Source organism: Littorina saxatilis, linkage group LG16, assembly GCF_037325665.1.
Source record: "Littorina saxatilis isolate snail1 linkage group LG16, US_GU_Lsax_2.0, whole genome shotgun sequence".
NCBI lineage: Eukaryota > Metazoa > Mollusca > Gastropoda > Littorinimorpha > Littorinidae > Littorina > Littorina saxatilis.
This window is the reverse complement of record NC_090260.1, coordinates 12,556,201-12,578,970: the sequence shown is the minus strand read 5'-3', so window position 1 is coordinate 12,578,970 and position 22,770 is coordinate 12,556,201. Positions and strand designations below refer to the sequence as shown.

At 40.6% G+C, this 22,770-nt stretch overlaps 1 protein-coding gene across 1 annotated transcript; it reads left to right on the top strand.

Annotated features, from left to right (window-relative positions):
• The first annotated feature begins 1,554 nt into the window (after positions 1 to 1,554).
• On the top strand, positions 1,555 to 18,515 carry LOC138950412 (uncharacterized protein DDB_G0283697-like). Its single transcript, XM_070322151.1, has 15 exons — positions 1,555 to 2,326; positions 2,830 to 2,974; positions 4,689 to 4,732; positions 5,049 to 5,274; positions 5,746 to 5,840; positions 6,406 to 6,631; positions 7,093 to 7,187; positions 7,753 to 7,978; positions 8,440 to 8,534; positions 9,100 to 9,325; positions 9,787 to 9,881; positions 10,447 to 10,672; positions 11,876 to 12,037; positions 12,717 to 12,760; positions 13,680 to 18,515. The coding sequence occupies exons 1-15, from the start codon at positions 2,292 to 2,294 to the stop codon at positions 15,808 to 15,810; spliced, it is 4,071 nt and encodes a 1,356-aa protein (XP_070178252.1). The 5' UTR covers positions 1,555 to 2,291; the 3' UTR covers positions 15,811 to 18,515.
• Positions 18,516 to 22,770: the final 4,255 nt, after the last annotated feature.

The following is a 22,770-nucleotide window of genomic DNA, read 5'->3' as shown; positions in this document are numbered from 1 at the left end:
TGTTCGTGTGTGTGTGTTCATGTGTGTGTGTGTGTGTGTGTGTGTTTATGTGTGTGTGTGTGTGCATGTGTGTGTGTGTGCGTGTGTTCATGTGTTTGTGTGTGTGTGTGTGGTTGTGTGTGTGTGTGTGTGTGTGTGTGTGTGTGTGTGTTTGTGTACAAATCAACAGTTATACGCCTTCATGAACCTAGACGAAAACTCCATGCAGAAAGCCAACCTAGACGGCCCAGATGCAGCTGGTGGTCCTGGCAATAACGTCGTCAGCATGCTTCGCCTTTGTAAAGTTTAACTGACGTCAGCAAAGTCATGACATCACCACGGCTCGTAAATTTGCGCCTCTTTTTTGATTTATTGAAATTACTAGCAGGAGATCTGTTTGCAAGTCATGCTACAATACTGGTACCAAAAATGTCAAATCACTTCCAAAATTCAGAATTCACACTGGTGAAAATATGTTTAGCCCATTCAATGTCGAGAACAATGCAAGAGCTCAAACAGGTTGTACAAAAGCAATACGGCATATTAGAAAAAAGGCCAGATGGTACTGAAGTCCCATGCATTTAAGAGGCTTTTTTTGTCGAACGGTGTGTAGAAGTTTTTTTTAATTTTTTTATATAATCAACATGTCCAGTTATTTTATTTTCAAATGTCAACAGAACATGTGACGCCACGTACGGGCATGCAGCATGTTGATTAAGGATCAAGTGATGACATTTTTTATTTTTTATTTATTTAAAACGATTTATGACAGTTTTAAATGTAGGAAACGAACACACGGACAAAATAAAGCTTGACAAGATCAACTCAAGCAGTCCACAACATGAGTTAATGTCGGAATTCAATATTTCTACACAATTTTAAAGGCCGATTTCATCGTTTTACTTACTTTTCACACACATCGTATGCCGCTTTTTATGTTATGACAGCTTCCCTGTTGTACAATCAAAATTTTGAATCCAGTTCAAAATGCTACTTGTTTTCAATGGAATGATCAAGCTACGAACGTAACTGGCCCCAACTGTCACCAATACTGTAGAATGACTCTTGCAATGTAGTTTCCTTATTAAAACTATTGACAGTCTTCCGTATCTTTATTGCAGTCATTTGAAAGAAAAGACTGTATCTTTGTTGCAGTCATTTGAAAGAAAACAAGAGTGCCAATTGTTGCTTTCTTCTGTCCTTACAAGATCAGTGAACGACACTTGGTTTAAATAGTGTTTTATTCGGATACATTCTTTTTTACAAACCCATGGAGCTTATGATATAGCAAAAGAGCACACCAAGATTAAGTGTACAAAACTTGACAATGAGGTTCAAGCATTAAAATAGAACAGAAGAGAGAAATTATAATGGGTTTTTTTGCGCAGTTCTAGCACGTGCGATATGAGAGAATAAAGACACGCCTCTACACATACGATGAGTTACTGTTCGTGTGTGTGTGTTCATGTGTGTGTGTGTGTGTGTGTGTTTATGTGTGTGTGTGTGTGCATGTGTGTGTGTGTGCGTGTGTTCATGTGTGTGTGTGTGTTTATGTGTGTGTGTGTGTGTGTGTGAGCATACAAAACCCACCAACCAGGTTTATGTATATGTTTCACACAGTACCAACTCGGGCAAAAAAACAAGTGGGTTCCAAATTTTGAAACCCAGTTGTTTTATTCTTGATTCGTAACAACCAGGTTCCAAACGACTCAGAGAACAAGTTTTAGCTTGTGACCCAGTTTATTAATTTTGCGTACCCGTGTGTGAGCGGAGTGTAACGCAAATTCAGCTTACTTTTTCACACACCGACGGGAGATAACTCTATTTTCGATCTAGTTCGCTCCCTTTCCAGCTACAAAATGGCGCGACCGGCTCCCCGCCAAAAGTAAGCTAATTTCTTTTTATATATTTTCTGTATTTGGAGTGTTTTTTTGCAATCATGATTGTTTGAATCTTTGAAAACTGTTTGTTTCTTGTTGTTGTCAATCTTTTCATGACACACTGCATGCGCATTTGCGCTGTTAGAGTAGTGAATAAGTGATTGAAATCTACTGCATGGTCAAACACTGACTGTCTGTTCCAATAATAAGAGAATGTGTAACTTGAAAATTGTTAAAGTATAAAAGTCCAGTTCGATTAGTCCATCGACTCCATGGCGTACATCCTAAGTATACCCTGGAGTAATTGTCACAGAAAGTTGATAGTTGGCACTGTTTTTCAAGTCCACTGCACATCGGTTTTTGTTGTTGTTTTGTTTTGTTTTTTGCAGATTGGGGAGGAGTGACTGTTTAACAGCGAACTCCATATTTGAGATGTTAAAGTTCCAAAAATTAATCCGAGATAAAAGGTAAGAACCTGACATAGGGATATACATTGTGTATTAAACACAAATGTCACAAACAGGACAAAGTGACACTTGTTTGTTGAACTGAAGGGTGCCTCTCAGTCTAAGTAGGAGCTCTACAAAACGGTAAACCACCAGCCAAGGAATGTTTTTATACAATAGGGCACAATAAAAATGCAATGAAACTTTCAGGGCTGCTGAAACGAACTCGCCCGGTCGCCCGAGGCGACTAAAAATCTGTTCGGGCGACCAAAACTTTTAAAAGCACTCGCCGACCGGCGATCAAATTGTTTCGTCGTTCGCTATTTCAGTATTTGCGGTTTAGGCACAGTGCATTTCAGTCACAGTGGAACTGAAGATGAGAGCTGTTTGCATACAGTTTGACAAAATTTTCTTTATCCACCTTCCATTGTGGATGGTGAAGCCTTTCGAACTTGTGACGCCAACAACTTGTTTGTCGCTCTTTGTGCCGTCACAAGTGCTTATGACTCGGTTACACGTTTCAGTGAAGGAAGCCAGAGTCCGTTGAGCCAAAATCAGAGTCGGTCTGCCCCGAGCCAGCCTGCTGCAAGCCAGTCTGGGTCGAGTCAATCCAGTCCAAAGCGTGGTGTGAAGAGACGACTCATCATCCAAGACAAGTCTTCTGATGAGGTGGGTGATAATGATACCGATCCATTCCACCTTCTGTCTGATGACGAGGGAACCAAGGTTTTAGACAATGAGAAGGTACCGTAAAAGTCGACCTATAAGCCGCGACTTTTTTCTAATGAACAGACCCCTGCGGCTTATAACCCAGTGCAGAATAAGTAGGAATTTCTTCTTTTTTCTGAAATTTTGTTAAAAATCAGGGGGTGCGGCTTGTATTCAGGTGCGTCTTATAGGCCAACTTTTACGGTATGTGTGCTTTTAATTTGTAAATTTTATGTAAATGCCTAGGTTTTTTTCTTTCTTTTAGATATGGGATATAAATGTCCTAAGTAATCGATTTTATAAATAGCCCTTGACGCAGGACAGGTTTGTGGATTCACTAAAAGGCGATGCAAAGATTTAGGCTAGATGACTATATAAAGAAATAGGGGTCATTCTCAGGACTATGGCCCAAAAACGTGACATGTATGGAAATTCAGAGTTTGAAAGTCAATATTTTGGAATACTCAAGTCAATACATTTTGTCTCTTGCTTTCTTAGTTGAAGCTCATGTCCATCTTTTACTGTAACATTCATACGCGCTTCTTCAACTGTCTAAAATGGATATATCTAACAAAATGCACCGAAAATTGCATGTCACAATTGTGGTTTCCACTATATCTCATGAATGTGTTTCGACTGTCACTTTTCAGTTTACAAAATGTGATTGCACCACTCTTTTTGAGCGCAATAAATTGTAATTCAAGAAACAGACCCTGCAACTAATTATTGTTGCAACAAATGATTTTTTTCCATCCATGTTTTTAAACGATGCTCAGTCGCAACAAAAGAAACTAAAAAAAGGGACATTGTCCTGAGAATGACCCATAGTAATAAACATATCTAACATATTATTTGAAACGGTTGAAATATATCGAATTAATCAACATAACGTGTACAACATTGTCATCAATTTCACATCGATTTTAAATTGATTTTTAAATTGATAATTTACAAAAATGTTGGGTTTTTTGGGTGTGTGTTTCTGTGTAGCCGTGTCGCTTTGAGCCCAGCGAGCGGTAGGTTAGCAAGCTGCCAGAGCGCAGAGAGAGAGCAGCGCGCGCTATAGAATAGGCCTATAATATTAATAATAATCTGTGCAGTTTTTTCTGCGGTTCTTAGAAAAAAAAGTTTTGTTTTGCTTTACAGTGGCCATTCCAACATCGTGTCTGTGCCGCAAAGCATCAATCGACAATTGGCACCAAAACGCTATGAGTCATTGACTCATTGGCCCCCTCAGATTAAATTTCAATGGGCCATGATTTCATTGATCATTTATATAACTTGAAGAACACCGCCACGTTCATTTGTCTGGCACACTTGATTTGGGGCCACCCCTCACGTTAACATTCTGAGTAGGATTACTGTCCTGACTCATGTTTTGGTACTTTTTAGTTCGCGCGGCATCCGATATAGTGCACTGCTAGTGTGGTGGCGCATTGATGCCGAAAATCGATGTACCATTCAACTCATGGCAATAGTTTTTGATGGATCAGTTTCAATTTATATACGTCAGTGGCATAGGGCACGCGAGTAGACTGATCCATGCATTGAAAATCAATTTGACAGGAAAATCAGACAACGTAGTCTTATCTAGCAGCACACCACACTCACAGCATGAACCTGATACATGTAACATGATTTGTAATATGCTTTTTGATTGATTTATTTTTTTCAGAATTCCAACAGTATTCAACACGCCAGCTGTTCTTCCAGAAATAGGTGAGGAGCACGAGTCAGAAATATTACCCCGAACACTATCTTTGATACCGGTAGGACCGAGAGATAAAAACGTGGGACAGAAAAAAAAGAAAAAAAAATTGATCCTAAAATTAAGACAGTCCTAAGTCCGTCGTGCAACTCTCTGCTGGGGACATGATATTTTTAACTTGCATGCAAAGCAAAAGAGAGTCTATGTACTGATCCTAGTTGTCCGTCTGTCTGTAAAAACTTTTAACGTTGGATCTTTCTCAGACAACAACTTGTTTGTCGCTCTTTGTGCCGTCACAAGTACTAATGACTCGGTTACATGTTTCAGTGAGGAAAGCCAGAGTCATCCTCCGATGAGCCAAAATCAGAGTCGGTCTGCTGCGAGCCAGCCTGCTGCAAACCAGTCTGGGTCGAGTCAATCCAGTCCAAAGCGTGGTGTGAAGAGACGACTCATCACCCAAGACGATTCTTCTGATGAGGAGGGTGATAATGATACAGATCCATTCCACCTTCTGTCTGATGACGAGGGAACCAAGGTTTCAGACAATGAGAAGGTATTTGTGCTTTTAATTTGTAAATGTAAATGCCTAGGTTTTTTTTCTTTCTTTTAGATATGGCATAGAAATGTCCTAAGTAATAATAATAATATGTGCAGCTTTTTTCTGCGGTTCTTAGAAAAAACGTTTTGTATCAGGTTCATGCTGCGAGTGTGGTGTGCTGCTAGATAAGACTACGTTGTCTGATTTTCATGTCAAATTGATTTTCAATGCATGGATCAGTCTACTCGCAGGCCCTGTGTCACTGACGTATATAAATTCAAACTGCTCCATCAAAAACTATTGCCATGAGTTGAGTGCTCCAGTCAAAAGGTGGGTGAGGTGGGGGGAGGGGGAAGGGGGCTTCTACTGGAAGAGTTGTATCTTGATGCCAAAAATCGATGTACCATTCAACTCATTGCAATAGTTTTTGATGGATCCATGTAACATGATTTGTAATATGCTTTTTGATTGATTTATTTTTTTCAGAATTCCAAACCGCAAACAGTGAGCCAATCCAGTCCAAAGCGTTTTCAGAATTCCAACAGTATTCAACACGCCAGCTGTTCTTCTTCCAGAAATAGGTGAGGAGCACGAGTCAGAAATATTACCCCAAACACTATCTTTGCTAAGGTCCTGCAGCGAGTTGCACGACGGACTTAGGACTGTCCTAATTTTAGGACTATAAAAATGGACACGCTTTTCTTGGTTAACAGTAAAGAAAACGTTATTATAAGTCGACCACAGTGGCTTTTAGGCACTTTGAACAATGCCAGCAGCAAGCACAGGTACGAACAGATTAAATCCTACCGGTAGGACCGAGAGAAAAAACCGATCCTAAAATTAAGACAGTCCTAAGTCCGTCGTGCAACTCGCTGCTGGGGACATGATATTTTTAACTTGCCTGCAAAGCAAAAGAGAGTCTATGTACTGACCCTAGTTGTCCGTCTGTCTGTAAAAACTTTTAACGTTGGATCTTTCTCAGACACTATTAAAAGTCTATCAACACCCATTGTGACATGCTAGTGTATGATCACAAGACCTCAAAACACCTTTAATTGGGGAAGCCTTTCGAACTTGTGATGCCAACAACTTGTTTGTCGCTCTTTGTGCCGTCCCAAGTACTTATGACTCGGTTACACGTTTCAGTGAGGGAAGTCAGAGTCATCCTCCGTTGAGCCAAAATCACAGTCGGTCTGCTCCGAGCCAGCCTGCTGCAAGCCAGTCTGGGTCGAGCCAATCCAGTCCAAAGCGTGGTGTGAAGAGACGACTCATCATCCAAGACGATTCTTCTGATGAGGAGGGTGATAATGATACAGATCCATTCCACCTTCTGTCTGATGACGAGGGAACCAAGGTTTCAGACAATGAGAAGGTATGTGTGCTTTTAATTTGTAAATGTAAATGCCTAGGTTTTTTTCTTTCTTTTAGATATGGCATAGAAATGTCCTAAGTAATAATAATAATATGTGCAGCTTTTTTCTGCGGTTCTTAGAAAAAACGTTTTGTATCAGGTTCATGCTGCGAGTGTGGTGTGCTGCTAGATAAGACTACGTTGTCTGATTTTCATGTCAAATTGATTTTCAATGCATGACTCGCAGGCCCTGTGTCACTGACGTATATAAATTCAAACTGCTCCATCAAAAACTATTGCCATGAGTTGAGTGCTCCAGTCAAAAGGTGGGTGAGGTGGGGGGAGGGGGAAGGGGGCTTCTACTGGAAGAGTTGTATCTTGATGCCAAAAATCGATGTACCATTCAACTCATTGCAATAGTTTTTGATGGATCCATGTAACATGATTTGTAATATGCTTTTTGATTGATTTATTTTTTTCAGAATTCCAAACCGCAAACAGTGAGCCAATCCAGTCCAAAGCGTTTTCAGAATTCCAACAGTATTCAACACGCCAGCTGTTCTTCTTCCAGAAATAGGTGAGGAGCACGAGTCAGAAATATTACCCCAAACACTATCTTTGCTAAGGTCCTGCAGCGAGTTGCACGACGGACTTAGGACTGTCCTAATTTTAGGACTATAAAAATGGACACACTTTTCTTGGTTAACAGTAAAGAAAACGTTATTATAAGTCGACCACAGTGGCTTTTAGGCACTTTGAACAATGCCAGCAGCAAGCACAGGTACGAACAGATTAAATCCTACCGGTAGGACCGAGAGAAAAAACCGATCCTAAAATTAAGACAGTCCTAAGTCCGTCGTGCAACTCGCTGCTGGGGACATGATATTTTTAACTTGCCTGCAAAGCAAAAGAGAGTCTATGTACTGACCCTAGTTGTCCGTCTGTCTGTAAAAACGTTTAACGTTGGATCTTTCTCAGACACTATTAAAAGTCTATCAACACCCAATGTGACATGCTAGTGTATGATCACAAGACCTCAAAACACCTTTAATTGGGGAAGCCTTTCGAACTTGTGATGCCAACAACTTGTTTGTCGCTCTTTGTGCCGTCCCAAGTACTTATGACTCGGTTACACGTTTCAGTGAGGGAAGTCAGAGTCATCCTCCGTTGAGCCAAAATCACAGTCGGTCTGCTCCGAGCCAGCCTGCTGCAAGCCAGTCTGGGTCGAGCCAATCCAGTCCAAAGCGTGGTGTGAAGAGACGACTCATCATCCAAGACGATTCTTCTGATGAGGAGGGTGATAATGATACAGATCCATTCCACCTTCTGTCTGATGACGAGGGAACCAAGGTTTCAGACAATGAGAAGGTATGTGTGCTTTTAATTTGTAAATGTAAATGCCTAGGTTTTTTTCTTTCTTTTAGATATGGCATAGAAATGTCCTAAGTAATAATAATAATATGTGCAGCTTTTTTCTGCGGTTCTTAGAAAAAACGTTTTGTATCAGGTTCATGCTGCGAGTGTGGTGTGCTGCTAGATAAGACTACGTTGTCTGATTTTCATGTCAAATTGATTTTCAATGCATGACTCGCAGGCCCTGTGTCACTGACGTATATAAATTCAAACTGCTCCATCAAAAACTATTGCCATGAGTTGAGTGCTCCAGTCAAAAGGTGGGTGAGGTGGGGGGAGGGGGGAGGGGGCTTCTACTGGAAGAGTTGTATCTTGATGCCAAAAATCGATGTACCATTCAACTCATTGCAATAGTTTTTGATGGATCCATGTAACATGATTTGTAATATGCTTTTTGATTGATTTATTTTTTTCAGAATTCCAAACCGCAAACAGTGAGCCAATCCAGTCCAAAGCGTTTTCAGAATTCCAACAGTATTCAACACGCCAGCTGTTCTTCTTCCAGAAATAGGTGAGGAGCACGAGTCAGAAATATTACCCCAAACACTATCTTTGCTAAGGTCCTGCAGCGAGTTGCACGACGGACTTAGGACTGTCCTAATTTTAGGACTATAAAAATGGACACACTTTTCTTGGTTAACAGTAAAGAAAACGTTATTATAAGTCGACCACAGTGGCTTTTAGGCACTTTGAACAATGCCAGCAGCAAGCACAGGTACGAACAGATTAAATCCTACCGGTAGGACCGAGAGAAAAAACCGATCCTAAAATTAAGACAGTCCTAAGTCCGTCGTGCAACTCGCTGCTGGGGACATGATATTTTTAACTTGCCTGCAAAGCAAAAGAGAGTCTATGTACTGACCCTAGTTGTCCGTCTGTCTGTAAAAACGTTTAACGTTGGATCTTTCTCAGACACTATTAAAAGTCTATCAACACCCAATGTGACATGCTAGTGTATGATCACAAGACCTCAAAACACCTTTAATTGGGGAAGCCTTTCGAACTTGTGATGCCAACAACTTGTTTGTCGCTCTTTGTGCCGTCCCAAGTACTTATGACTCGGTTACACGTTTCAGTGAGGGAAGTCAGAGTCATCCTCCGTTGAGCCAAAATCACAGTCGGTCTGCTCCGAGCCAGCCTGCTGCAAGCCAGTCTGGGTCGAGTCAATCCAGTCCAAAGCGTGGTGTGAAGAGACGACTCATCATCCAAGACGATTCTTCTGATGAGGAGGGTGATAATGATACAGATCCATTCCACCTTCTGTCTGATGACGAGGGAACCAAGGTTTCAGACAATGAGAAGGTATGTGTGCTTTTAATTTGTAAATGTAAATGCCTAGGTTTTTTTCTTTCTTTTAGATATGGCATAGAAATGTCCTAAGTAATAATAATAATATGTGCAGCTTTTTTCTGCGGTTCTTAGAAAAAACGTTTTGTATCAGGTTCATGCTGCGAGTGTGGTGTGCTGCTAGATAAGACTACGTTGTCTGATTTTCATGTCAAATTGATTTTCAATGCATGACTCGCAGGCCCTGTGTCACTGACGTATATAAATTCAAACTGCTCCATCAAAAACTATTGCCATGAGTTGAGTGCTCCAGTCAAAAGGTGGGTGAGGTGGGGGGAGGGGGGAGGGGGCTTCTACTGGAAGAGTTGTATCTTGATGCCAAAAATCGATGTATCATTCAACTCATTGCAATAGTTTTTGATGGATCCATGTAACATGATTTGTAATATGCTTTTTGATTGATTTATTTTTTTCAGAATTCCAAACCGCAAACAGTGAGCCAATCCAGTCCAAAGCGTTTTCAGAATTCCAACAGTATTCAACACGCCAGCTGTTCTTCTTCCAGAAATAGGTGAGGAGCACGAGTCAGAAATATTACCCCAAACACTATCTTTGCTAAGGTCCTGCAGCGAGTTGCACGACGGACTTAGGACTGTCCTAATTTTAGGACTATAAAAATGGACACGCTTTTCTTGGTTAACAGTAAAGAAAACGTTATTATAAGTCGACCACAGTGGCTTTTAGGCACTTTGAACAATGCCAGCAGCAAGCACAGGTACGAACAGATTAAATCCTACCGGTAGGACCGAGGGAAAAAAACGATCCTAAAATTAAGACAGTCCTAAGTCCGTCGTGCAACTCGCTGCTGGGGACATGATATTTTTAACTTGCCTGCAAAGCAAAAGAGAGTCTATGTACTGACCCTAGTTGTCCGTCTGTCTGTAAAAACTTTTAACGTTGGATCTTTCTCAGACACTATTAAAAGTCTATCAACACCCAATGTGACATGCTAGTGTATGATCACAAGACCTCAAAACACCTTTAATTGGGGAAGCCTTTCGAACTTGTGATGCCAACAACTTGTTTGTCGCTCTTTGTGCCGTCCCAAGTACTTATGACTCGGTTACACGTTTCAGTGAGGGAAGTCAGAGTCATCCTCCGTTGAGCCAAAATCACAGTCGGTCTGCTCCGAGCCAGCCTGCTGCAAGCCAGTCTGGGTCGAGCCAATCCAGTCCAAAGCGTGGTGTGAAGAGACGACTCATCATCCAAGACGATTCTTCTGATGAGGAGGGTGATAATGATACCGATCCATTCCACCTTCTGTCTGATGACGAGGGAACCAAGGTTTCAGACAATGAGAAGGTATGTGTGCTTTTAATTTGTAAATGCCTAGGTTTTTTTTTTTCTTTTAGATATGGCATATAAATGTCCTAAGAATTAATAATAATATGTGCAGCTTATTTTTTGCGGTTCTTAGAAAAAACGTTTTGTTTTGCTTTACAGTGGCCATTCTGGTTCGCCACCAACATTTTGTCTGTGCCGCAAAGCATCAATCGACAATTGGCACCAAAACGCTATGGGTCATTGACTCATTAGCCCCGTCAGATTAAATTTCAATGGGCCATGATTTCATTGGTCATTTTTATAACTTGAAGAACACCGCCACGTTCATTTGTCTGGCACACTTGATTTGGGGCCACCCCTCACGTTAACATTCTGAGTAGGATTTTCGGTTTCGGTACTTTTTAGTTCGGGCGGCATCCAATTTAGTGCATTGCTAGTGTGGTGGCGCATTGATAATAATAATATAATAATAAGGAGATTTATATCGCGCTCATATCTCACCGCAAGGCGACTCAAGGCGCACTCGTACACATTTATACACATGCTCACGCAAGGCTTTCACTCCAACAATCAACCAAAAACCAACCATAACAACAAACACATTAGGAAAAAGCGGGGGGAGTGGTGCCGAGCCACACATCACTACGGACATCCCCGGGGGGGGTGGGGTGGCAAGCCAGACATCATTACCTCACCCCCGGGAGGGGTTGTTGGGGGGGGGGGGAGAGGGGGTGCCGAGCCAGACATCACTCTACGGACACCCCCGGGAGGGATGGGTGGGGGGGGGTGGGAGAGGGGGTGCCGAGCCAGACATCACTAAGGACACCCCCGGGAGGGATGGGTGGGGGAGGGGTGCTGAGCCAAGCATCACATCGGGCACCACCGGGGTCCCTGGGAGGGCCAATAGTAGGGCCAAAAGTGCTCCAGTCAGGGTTTTGGGGAGGGGGGGGGGGGGGGGGGGGGGTACTGGAAGAGTTGTGTCTTGATGCCGAAAATCGATGTACCATTCAACTCATGGCAATAGTTTTTGATGGGTCAGTTTGAATTTATATACGTCAGTGGCATAGGGCGCGCGAGTAGACTGATCCATGCATTGAAAATCAATTTGACATGAAAATCAGACAACGTAGTCTTATCTAGCAGCACACCACACTCACAGCATGAACCTGATACATGTAACATGATTTGTAATATGCTTTTTGATTGATTTATTTTTTTTAGAATTCCAAACCGCAAACAGCGAGCCAATCCAGTCCAAAGCGTGGTGTGAAGAGACGACTCGTCATCCAAGACGATTCTTCTGATGAGGAGGGTGATAATAATACCAATCCATTCCACCTTCTGTCTGATGACGAGGGAACCAAGGTTTCAGACAATGAGAAGGTATGTGTGCTTTTAATTTGTAAATGTAAATGCCTAGGTTTTTTTCTTCTTTTACATTAGGCATATAAATGTCCTTAATAATAATAATATGTGCAGTTTTTTCTGCGATTCTTAGAAAAAAACGTTTTGTTTTGCTTTACAGTGGCCATTCTGGTTCGCCAACAACATCTTGTCTGTGCCGCAAAGCATCAATCGACAATTGGCACCAAAACGCTATGGGTCATTGACTCATTGGCCCCCTCAGATTACATTTCTATGGGCCATGATTTCGTTAGTCATTTATATATCTTGAAGAACACCGCACGTTCATTTGTCTGGCACACTTGATTTGGGGCCACCCCTCACGTTAACATTCTGAGTAGGATTACTGTCCAGACTCATGTTTTGGTACTTTTTAGTTCGCGCGGCATCCGATATAGTGCACTGCTAGTGTGGTGGCGCATTGATGCCGAAAATCGATGTACCATTCAACTCATGGCAATAGTTTTTGATGGATCAGTTTCAATTTATATAAGTCAGTGACAGGGCGCGCGAGTAGACTGATCCATGCATTGAAAATCAATTTGACATGAAAATCAGACAACGTAGTCTTATCTAGCAGCACACCACACTCACAGCATGAACCTGATACATGTAACATGATTTGTAATATGCTTTTTGATTGATTTATTTTTTTCAGAATTCCAACAGTATTCAACACGCCAGCTGTTCTTCCAGAAATAGGTGAGGAGCATGAGTCAGAAATATTACCCCGAACACCTCTTGTAAATACTGTACAGTCATGTAAATATCTTGTACAGTCATGTCGGTTGTCGGCTTGTCTGTCGATTGACTGTGTTGTTGTTTCTGGTACGTGCTGAAGCGTGCGCATGCGGATGAAAGGTGAGTTATTGTAGGCTGCGCTAGCAGTCTATGTATATGAGATAGACGCATTATAAATATCCTAATTATTATTATTATTATTGACTCACATGCGAAGCAAAAGTGAGTCTATGTACTCGCCCGTGTCGTCCGTCCGGGCGGGCGGGCGTAGAAAACTTTAAAATGTTGGACTTTTCTCGGACACTACTAAACCTAGAAACACCAAATCTGGCATGATGGTGTATGCTGACAAGGCCTGAAGAAACATACATTGTCACTTGACCTTGCATCAAGGTCAAGGTCACAGGGGCGTTAAATGTTGTCTCAAAAACAGTCATTTATCACATTTTCTCAATTTTCTCCCATGTTATTGTAGTGCACTTGAAAACGGTGAAAATTTGATATAAGGAAAACGGTCAAATTGACATGTTGCTCACACATTTTTATCAGTAAACTTTTGTGTATGGAATTTCTTTGATGAATGTGATAGTATTAAAAAGACCAAATAAAAAATAATGGTTTAGAATAATAAATAAAATTATTTCAGTGTGAACAGCAGATTTATGAACCATAAGCCTAATACAGAGACATATTATGTCACTATGACCTCACTTCCTGTCAATATGGCCGCTTTCCTTGCTCTGTTGGATTTCAAAATGAAATGAAATCAGGATTTAGAAGATATTTACCAGCCCCTTAGCTTTATTCATTATTGTAAAAGCATGTGAGACGTGTGGGCCTTGCCCTTCTTGTTATTATTATAATTTGAATTTTTTTCCAGGTGTTCTACTTCCAGCAGTAGATGTTCACCATCAGCATCAGCTGTTTCCGACAGCTGTAACACAGATTCTGATGAGAGTACAGAGTATCCAGCCTTACAAAAAGCAAATGTGGGGAAGGAGGTTGGTAAAGGGTCCAAAAAGCATTGTTGTATGTATTGTGAAAAGTTCAATACCAAAATGTCTACACACTTGCAGAGGGTACACAAAGATGAGGTACAGGTTGCCCAAATCCTAGCACTGAAAAAAGGTGACCCCAAACGCAGACAGGCATTCATTCAACTGCAGGATCAAGGAGACTTTAATCACAACGTGCGAGTGCTATCCAATAAACAGAAGGGTTCTCAGGAAGCAAATTTAATTCTAAAGTACCAACAACAAAAGAGCAACAGAGCCCAGTCTGACTATTTGGCTTGTCCACACTGCAAAGCATTGTATCAAAAACACTTTTTGTCCAGACATGAAACACGCTGTGCACAGAAAGTTGATGGGAAAAAAATGAAGAGGGGACAGTGTTCCTTTGTAGGACGGATGCTGCTGCCATTGCCTGAAAACGTGAGTGAAGGCTTCTTCAAGGCAGTGATTGCAAGAATGAGAGATGACGACATTGCCAGGATCGTCAAGGGGGATTCTCTCATATTGAAGTATGGTGAAAGAGTTTTCATGAGAAGAGACACTGAAGAACATACTTCAGCTCAAGTCAGTTCACGTCTTCGAGAACTCGCCAGGCTTGTTCAGGTTTTGAGACAGAACACACACATGAACATTTCCAGACTGTCGCAGGCTTTGGATCCTGAACATTTCGATGTTTTGATAGCAGCCGTTCGCAGTCTTGGCCAATACAGTGGTTCTTCCAACATGTGCAAGAAAGGGTCATTAGTGTTGAAAGTGGGGCACAGTTTGAGGAAATGCAATCAGATTGCCAGAGCTGAGGCAATAAAAAACAACGACAAGGAGTCTTTGGACAAAAGCCAGAGATTTGAATCTCTTTTTGAAAGTGATTGGTTTGATCGTGTATCAGCATCTGCAAACCAGTCTGTCCAGCGGGCAAGAATGAACAAACCGAAACTGCTACCCTCATTGGACGACGTGGAAAAGGTGAATCTCCTGGTGGAGAAAGATCTCAAATCTGAAGATTATCCAGTTTTGGCCAAAGCAGTTCTGGTCAGTGTCACGGTGTTCAACCGCAAGCGTGGGGGTGAAGTTCAACGGATGAAAGTTAAAGACTTTGAGAAGGTTAGGAATTCAAAAATGTCGACTCCTGATCCTCTTGTACTCCAGAACCTGACAGCCTCAGAAAAAAAGCTGGTGAAAGTGTTGCATCGTGTGGAGATCAGGGGCAAGTTTAACAGGCCGGTGCCAATTCTGTTGACGCCACTGATGGTAGAGAGCATCAAGCGACTGCTTGCTATTCGAGGACTGCTGGGGTTAGTCAGTCAATACCTTTTTGTCTCAGAATCAGGAGAAAAACCGTATCGGGGGACAAAGGCTATCAAAGACTATGCTGTCAAAGCCAAGGTCTCAGATACATGTCTTTTCACTGCCACACATTTGCGCAAACAGCTGGCAACGCTCAGCCAAGCAATGGCAATTTCGAAATTCAATCAGGATCAGTTGGCCACATTTTTAGGCCATGACATTCGGGTGCACAGGGGCATATATCGCCAACCGCTTGAAGTCATTGAAAAATCGAAAGTCGCAAGTTTCCTGTTCAGAGTGAACAAAGGGATATCTGTGAATCTGAAGGATTTGCCTAGCAATGAAGACGAAGACATTGATGTTGACAGTTCAGATTCGGAAGAAGAGAAATCAATTGAGGGCAGCAAACAGAAATCACAAGAAGATTCTCAGACTTGCAACAAACGAGTTTCTCCACAGGGCAGTCAGAAAAAAACCTTGCAGATTGAACGACGGTACACAAAGAAAACAAGGCGCACAGTCCAAAAAAGAAGGGACTGGACAAAAGAAGAAAAAAATGCTGTCCACAGGCAGCTTGCCCACTGCATCACCATGAATCGTATCCCAAAGAAAGAAGATGCTGAGTCCGCTTTGGAGGCAGAGCCAGTGGCACTCAGGCACCGATCCTGGAAAGACATTAAGTACTGGGTTTACAACTATTTGAAGACAAACTGAGTGCAAGGACTCCCTCTCCACAAATACTCCTGCAGACCGTTTAGACCAGTACAAACCGTAGTGACCCTCCAAATACAGTGAATCTCGCTTATAAGAGCCCCAGCTTTCAAGAGCCCTCCCGGATCCCGCTTATAAGAGCCAAAGGGGCTGGGACTTTTCTTCTTTGGCATGCTCATTTCCTCCCGCTTACAATACAATACAAAACAATAAACTTTATTAATCTCTAAAAGAGAAATTACGTTGCTGAGCTTTTTTGCTTGCCCTCCGCTTATAGGAGTCGTTTATTGGACGGATGTGGCTCTTGTAAGCGGGATCCACTGTAGCACCAACAAGCAAGTTTTTGTTAGCAACGAAGGATGTTACTTATCAGGCCTGATATTGTCCGCATTTTGACCTGTTTTCGACCTCGGTTTACCTTCTGGACTATGTATAAAAGTGACACCTGATGCACAAGTAAGAAGTCATTCAATTTATTCCAAAGTATGTGTTCAGGTACGACGTTTTGACAGTTGTGGGATTCCTAAGACGACCAACTTAACTCTTAACAGTTCTCGGGTTTTGGGGTTTTCCCTTTACGTGTTATCACTTGCATACTTCAAAGCCAAACTTGAACCGCAAGAATAGAAGAAAAACTAACAAAATATATACTGTTTGAAAGAATATTGAATACTGAATTCAAAACATAAAAACATGAAACCGAAAAGTTGAAATCACATGTTTCATTCTATTAAAACAATGCAAAATCTGGTGGCGATTTCCTGCCTTTTTCTCTGTTGGCTGAACATCACTATGAAGGAATTTTTTTCATTATCACACAATTTCTCTTATTTTCTTATCATATGTCTGCTCTTATGTGTCCTTGACAATCTGCATTTACATTTTTTAGAATTTTACTGTAAATAATTAAACTAAACCGTTACGCGCTAACCTTCAACCCTCGGTCTTTTTTTCGATAGCGGACAGCTTTTAGGCTAAGAGAGCCACAGCAGGTGCCCGAAATTAACGAAACTTACACAGGCTAGTCTAGAAATGGTTCAAGGTGACTGAGGGGGTGAAACATAGAACGTTCTATTGCGCATATGGCGTAGAAAATAAATTAATGCGCCCTCCAAGTTATCTGTCAACACTGAATCATCAGTCACATAGGGCACCTTGCAAAAAGTTCTATACTCATCTTATCTTTGGACAGATTATCACCAAAAGTGAACTGCTGACCACTAATACATTGTTTGAGGCGACCGTATCGCCAAAACCTCCCAGGTTGTTCATCTTTTTAAGAAACATAGCATTAGTCACAAAGGCATGGACATCAATATCACGGCAACTAATTCAATGCGTTAGTGACGTCAGAAAAAAAAGCACAGCACATGTAATTACAATGTAAACTTTTAGTTCTTGCTACAATGGTTCCTCAGAAGGTCAAGCTTGAAACTGGTAACATTAGAATTGTACTAAAGTGCACCAGTTTTGAAACAGAAGCCTCTGAAGTACCATCGAATGTCTATATACGATGCCTTACTGAGTGAACTGGTAAGAGTTAAGGGGACGGGGGAGGCTCAGGTCTAAATCAGTAGTTTACTGGTAAAAGTTAGTGTTTATGATAAGTATGACTGTGCAGGTAGTACTTGGCGCAAAAAAATCAGTACATGTCTTGGTGAAAGCTACCGTTACTATGGAAACATTGACTGCTGTAATAAGAGGCATCTTTTATTGTTGCAGCATAAAACATCCATACATACATCCATAATATAATTTCTCGCTATCCCACTACTCCTGGAACGTTTGCCACCTTTGCATACTCTAAAAATTAAGTATCCTCCCAACTGGTACGCTTGGAATCCACACACGTTGCAAGAAATTAGTATTTTAACATTTTCAAACGTAGTAAGGCTCTTGACACTAATATTAGACCCTCTCCCTTCTAACCAAACAGACGTAATCGTTTTGGTTTTGAATCCACTGAACCGCAGGTGTACAAACATCGTGTAGCAAGCAAAAAAATGTTGTTAGTGAAAAAAGATTTATTTATTGTGGCATACCCTTTGGGGTTGTTGTTTTTTTGCCACCAAAAATGTTGGAAGTACACTGGCCTGTGCATGACCACAGCTCGTCATACGTCAATAAACAAGTGTATTTCTTTTTTGTCGGCCTGTGTATTTCTTTTTTTTGTCGGCCTGTACCTTCCCAGCGAGTCTCATGAAAGTGGCATACAGACAGAACAACACCTAGACACTGCTTTACAAGAATACACAGTCACTTTATTTCAATTGAAAATAAGGCCGACAGTACACATTTTTAAAAATAGTAAAACAAGACAACTGCACAGTGTGAGTCAAAGTTATACTGAAAAGTTACACTAAATGGCACAGGACGACCACTAAAACTACCCAGCAAAATAACCTTGTCATTAGGCAAAGTACAGTCTACAAACGTGGATCAATACACATCAATCACATAAATCTAAGACACAGTGACATTTAATTGGTCACTATAACGGAGACTGGTGTAATAATACATCAAATTTCAATGATTATGCCTGATATTGCATGAGCTTCAAGACAATGCACCACTTTTCTTTAAAACATTTACTTCTAAAAGTCATTTTGGATTAAATTTTCATACCTGTAATTAAATAATAAATAAATACATGTGTGTGAAGAAAATATGTCCGCAATTTTGAAAATGCCTGTCTGTAAAACTAAAAAGTGAAAAAAATTGAAATTGTTCCTCAGCTTTGTCGTACCCTGCACACACACACACAATCCTTACACAAGCATCTTTTTTCCCCCGGCGCTGTTCATGGTGATGCAGTGTGCTACGGGGGAAAGGTGCACATTTAATGATGTACTAATTGTGTGTACATGTATGGATATGAGTGTGTGGCCTGTTCTATGGACCGGAGTTTTGTAAACGTGGTTGTGGGGTTAGCAAATGTTTGACTATTGGTACTATTATTAATCAGGGACGTATATCACAGGGTCTGATATACGTCCCTGTATTAGTACAGTGCTTTTCGTCTGCTGCTATTTGTTGATAGTACTGTGTATGTGGATGGCACTGTGCGGTCTGTTCCCAGCTGAAAAAAATGAAAAAGTATTGTATTGTGGTTTTTGCTGGTTCTTGAGTTTTTAATATTGTTGAAATGTATCATGGACTTCTTGCGCAAAGATTTTTTTTTTTTTTTTGTGGGGGGGGGGGGGGGGGGGGGGGGGGATTCTTGGCAGGATGCTTGTGGTTTGTCATACAGTTGCGAAATAAGACAGGGGTGGGGGTGTTGAGGGTTGTAAGGATGCTTTATGAACTGTTATCAGTTTTATGTGATTATTATTATTGTCTTCTGTTGTGGTATTGTATTATTAAGTATTACTACATGTATTGTTTGGTGCTTTTTGTATTACTGTACTGCTTTGCGGCGTTTACCGTACATCATTTTTTTAAGCTTAGAAGACAGGCATTAGTGGGCTTGAATGTGTGCTTGAGTGCGCGAGCATATGGATTTCCATTTGGATGTGTAAGTGGGAAGAGTATGTCGACTGAAGATGGACATATGTTATACGGATGTTACTCTGATCTCCCTCTCTGTCCTCTTCTCATCAGATCTAGCGTGAATTCGCTGTTGTGTTATTGTTATCGCTATTATTATTGTTGTTATTATATTATTACTTCTGTTCTGCATTTTGATTGTTCTTAATTTTTTTTTATTGAATTCTTTGCTTTCTGTTTGTTTACCTTGTATGATGTGCCCGTGTCTGTTTTTCCCCTTTTTTATTTCCATCTAGTCTACGCATGCATGTGTCCTTCTCCATTTTGAGTATATTGTCAGTGACTGGGTGCTTTGATTATAGTTATCTCATCTTATATCGTCGGTGGAAGTCGGATACCTCGTATCTCATTTTTTGCAGTTTTGAGAAAATCAAGAAAAACTGTTTTAAAAAATCAGTTCATTGCAAATCTGTGATTGGTTTGCGTTAGTGCATAGGTTACCTCTTCAGGAGTTGTGTTATACGGATAATTACTTGCCACATTAAAATAACGAACACTCATGCACAGATACGAGGTTTCTGATACTACACACTGAAAGAGACGTGCAGTTACAAGGCGGTAAGAGCGATACGAGGTTTCGTCACACAAGGATAAACGCACTTCATACAAAGGTGCAGTTACAAGGTTTTGACAGAAAGATGGGTAAAAAAATAATGAATTAGAAGGCGCGAAAGTCCGTTTTCGCACCAAAAGTGAGTTACGAGGTATCCGACTTCCACCGACGATATTATGCTTACTGTTTGTACCCATGTTATGTTAAACAACAGATAAATAAATCAAAAAAAGTATTGTGTTGTAGTTGGGTTTTTAATTTTGTTGTAAGGTATCATGCCACATAAATTCCCTGTTATTGTTATCGCTATTATTGTTTTTATCAGTACTATTATTATTATAAATGCATGCAAGTATTATTGCTTCTGCATTTTGATGGTTCTTAATATTTTTATTTTTTTGTTATTGGATTCTTTGCTTTTTGTTTGTTTACATTATATGCTGCACCTATGGAGTGTTTCTTCGCTTAACTCTGAGAACTGTGCCATGAATTTGTTTTGTTTTTTTATTTGTTTTTCTCCATCTAATCTACGCGTGCATGTGTCCTCCATTTTGAGTATATTGTCAGTGACTCTGTGGGTGCTTTGACCATAGTTGCAATTGTCCCATCTTGTATTATGCTTACTGTTTGTACAGATATTATATATGTTTGTTATATATATTGTTATATAGTTGTCTCATCTTGTATTATACTTACTATTCATGCATAGCCATGTTATGTCTGTTTGCATTGTCTGACTGCAACTGTGTTCAGGCTGTGTGCGTATGTATGTTCTTGTTTAGTACATTTTCTTGTTGTGGTGTACTTTGCTTGTTTTGTCTTATGATGCTGATGCTGTAGTTGAGGAGTCGGTTGATTATGGTTGTTTTCCTTATATTCTATGTTCTTCATATTTTTCTGTGTACTTGTATTTTGTACTAGGGATTTTTTTTTTTTAGATTTGGCGTAGATGTTCAAAGTAATGAAATAATAATAAAAATTACAATACATAAACATTTTGACAACCATGTAAATTTGCGTAAAGGTTGAATAATGTTTAGTTGAGTTGAGTAGCTTCATAAGTGTTTGAGTTAATGTTTTGCATTATTGGTTGAAAGTGTTAATATACAAGTTGGTCAATTTACATCTTGAGTTATATACTTGGTAAAATGTGCGTGAATATGGGCGAATCAAACATAAATCTGCCACTGTCATGCCAAACTGCACAGTAAAACAAACAGGATAATGTTGACAAAAACAAGGAAAATATGCTAACTAAAAAAACAACTTTTTCAGGATTTCTGCCTACCTCAACTTTGTTAGATATTTTCTTTTCGTTTACAAAAAAAAAGTAAACATGAAAAATATTCACTTCCACGTGTTTCCACGTGAGTCGATATACAAGAGTGGTACCCTCTTTTTATGAATTCCAATGGAAAGGGGAAGTTGTTCACTGTAAGAAGAATTTCCCTATAAAAGGGTTGATTCGTATCATACAGTCAATCCATTGGAAACTGAAACCTGTTCACTATAAGCAAAAATTACTATAAGAGAGTTGACAATTAGCGGGTTCCACTGTACAAGGCCATGTTGATGTAATTATGCACAAGAATGGGACATAGAGGCAATAATATCCACTACTGTGACTCGCACAGACAAACTGGGTTCTCACACAGACAACTGGGTTTGAAACCCGGTTTGTTAGTTTAACCAGCAGGTTTGTGTACCAATGAACCCAGATGTCAAAAGGAACCCACTTGGTTGAGGTCACGTTGTTCACACACACACCGTTATAATCGTAAAATCTGGTGATTTCTTGAATCACAAGGTGCTAATTGATCTACTGCTTCATCTGAAAAATTCTTGTTGCAGTGGAACTGCTGGAACCGAGTTGACCAAAATTTGAAAATAAACCCAGTTTGTGGCTTTTGCATGTATGTGTGTGTGTGTGTGTGTGTGTGTGTGTGCATACGTGTATGTGTGTGCGTGTATGTGTGTTTGTGTACAAATCAACAGTTATACGCCTTCATGAACCTAGACGAAAACTCCATGCAGAAAGCCAACCTAGACGGCCCAGATGCAGCTGGTGGTCCTGGCAATAACGTCGTCAGCATGCTTCGCCTTTGTAAAGTTTAACTGACGTCAGCAAAGTCATGATGGTTTTTTTGGTTTTTGGGGTTTAATGTCTCTTCAGCAGATGCTAGCTGCTATTCGAGACCGATGCAGTTATTTTCTTTTCCCTTCATATGGCAAGTTCTACGTTTCAGACTATTTACATTCAAATCTATCACTGTAAAAGAAGGTTCTAAAAATTAATAATTTTCACTTCTGGTACTTTAAATCTTGTAAAAAATCTTGATCTCTTTTAAAAAGTTAAAAATCTTGTCCGGGGGAACATCCCGGAAGCAAAGTCATGACATCACCACGGCTCGTAAATTTGCGCCTCTTTTTTGATTTATTGAAATTACTAGCAGGAGATCTGTTTGCAAGTCATGCTACAATACTGGTACCAAAAATGTCAAATCACTTCCAAAATTCAGAATTCACACTGGTGAAAATATGTTTAGCCCATTCAATGTCGAGAACAATGCAAGAGCTCAAACAGGTTGTACAAAAGCAATACGGCATATTAAAAAAAAAGGCCAGATGCAACTGAAGTCCCGTGCATTTAAGAGGCTTTTTTGTCGAACGGTGTGTAGAAGTTTCGAATGACACAACGACGGGCGCAGTGGCGTGGTGGTAAGACGTCGGCCTCCTAATCGGGAGGTCGTGAGTTCGAATCCCGGTCGCTGCCGCCTGGTGGGTTAAGGGTGGAGATTTTTCCGATCTCCCAGGTCAACGTATGTGCAGACCTGCTAGTGACTTAACCCCCTTCGTGTGTACAC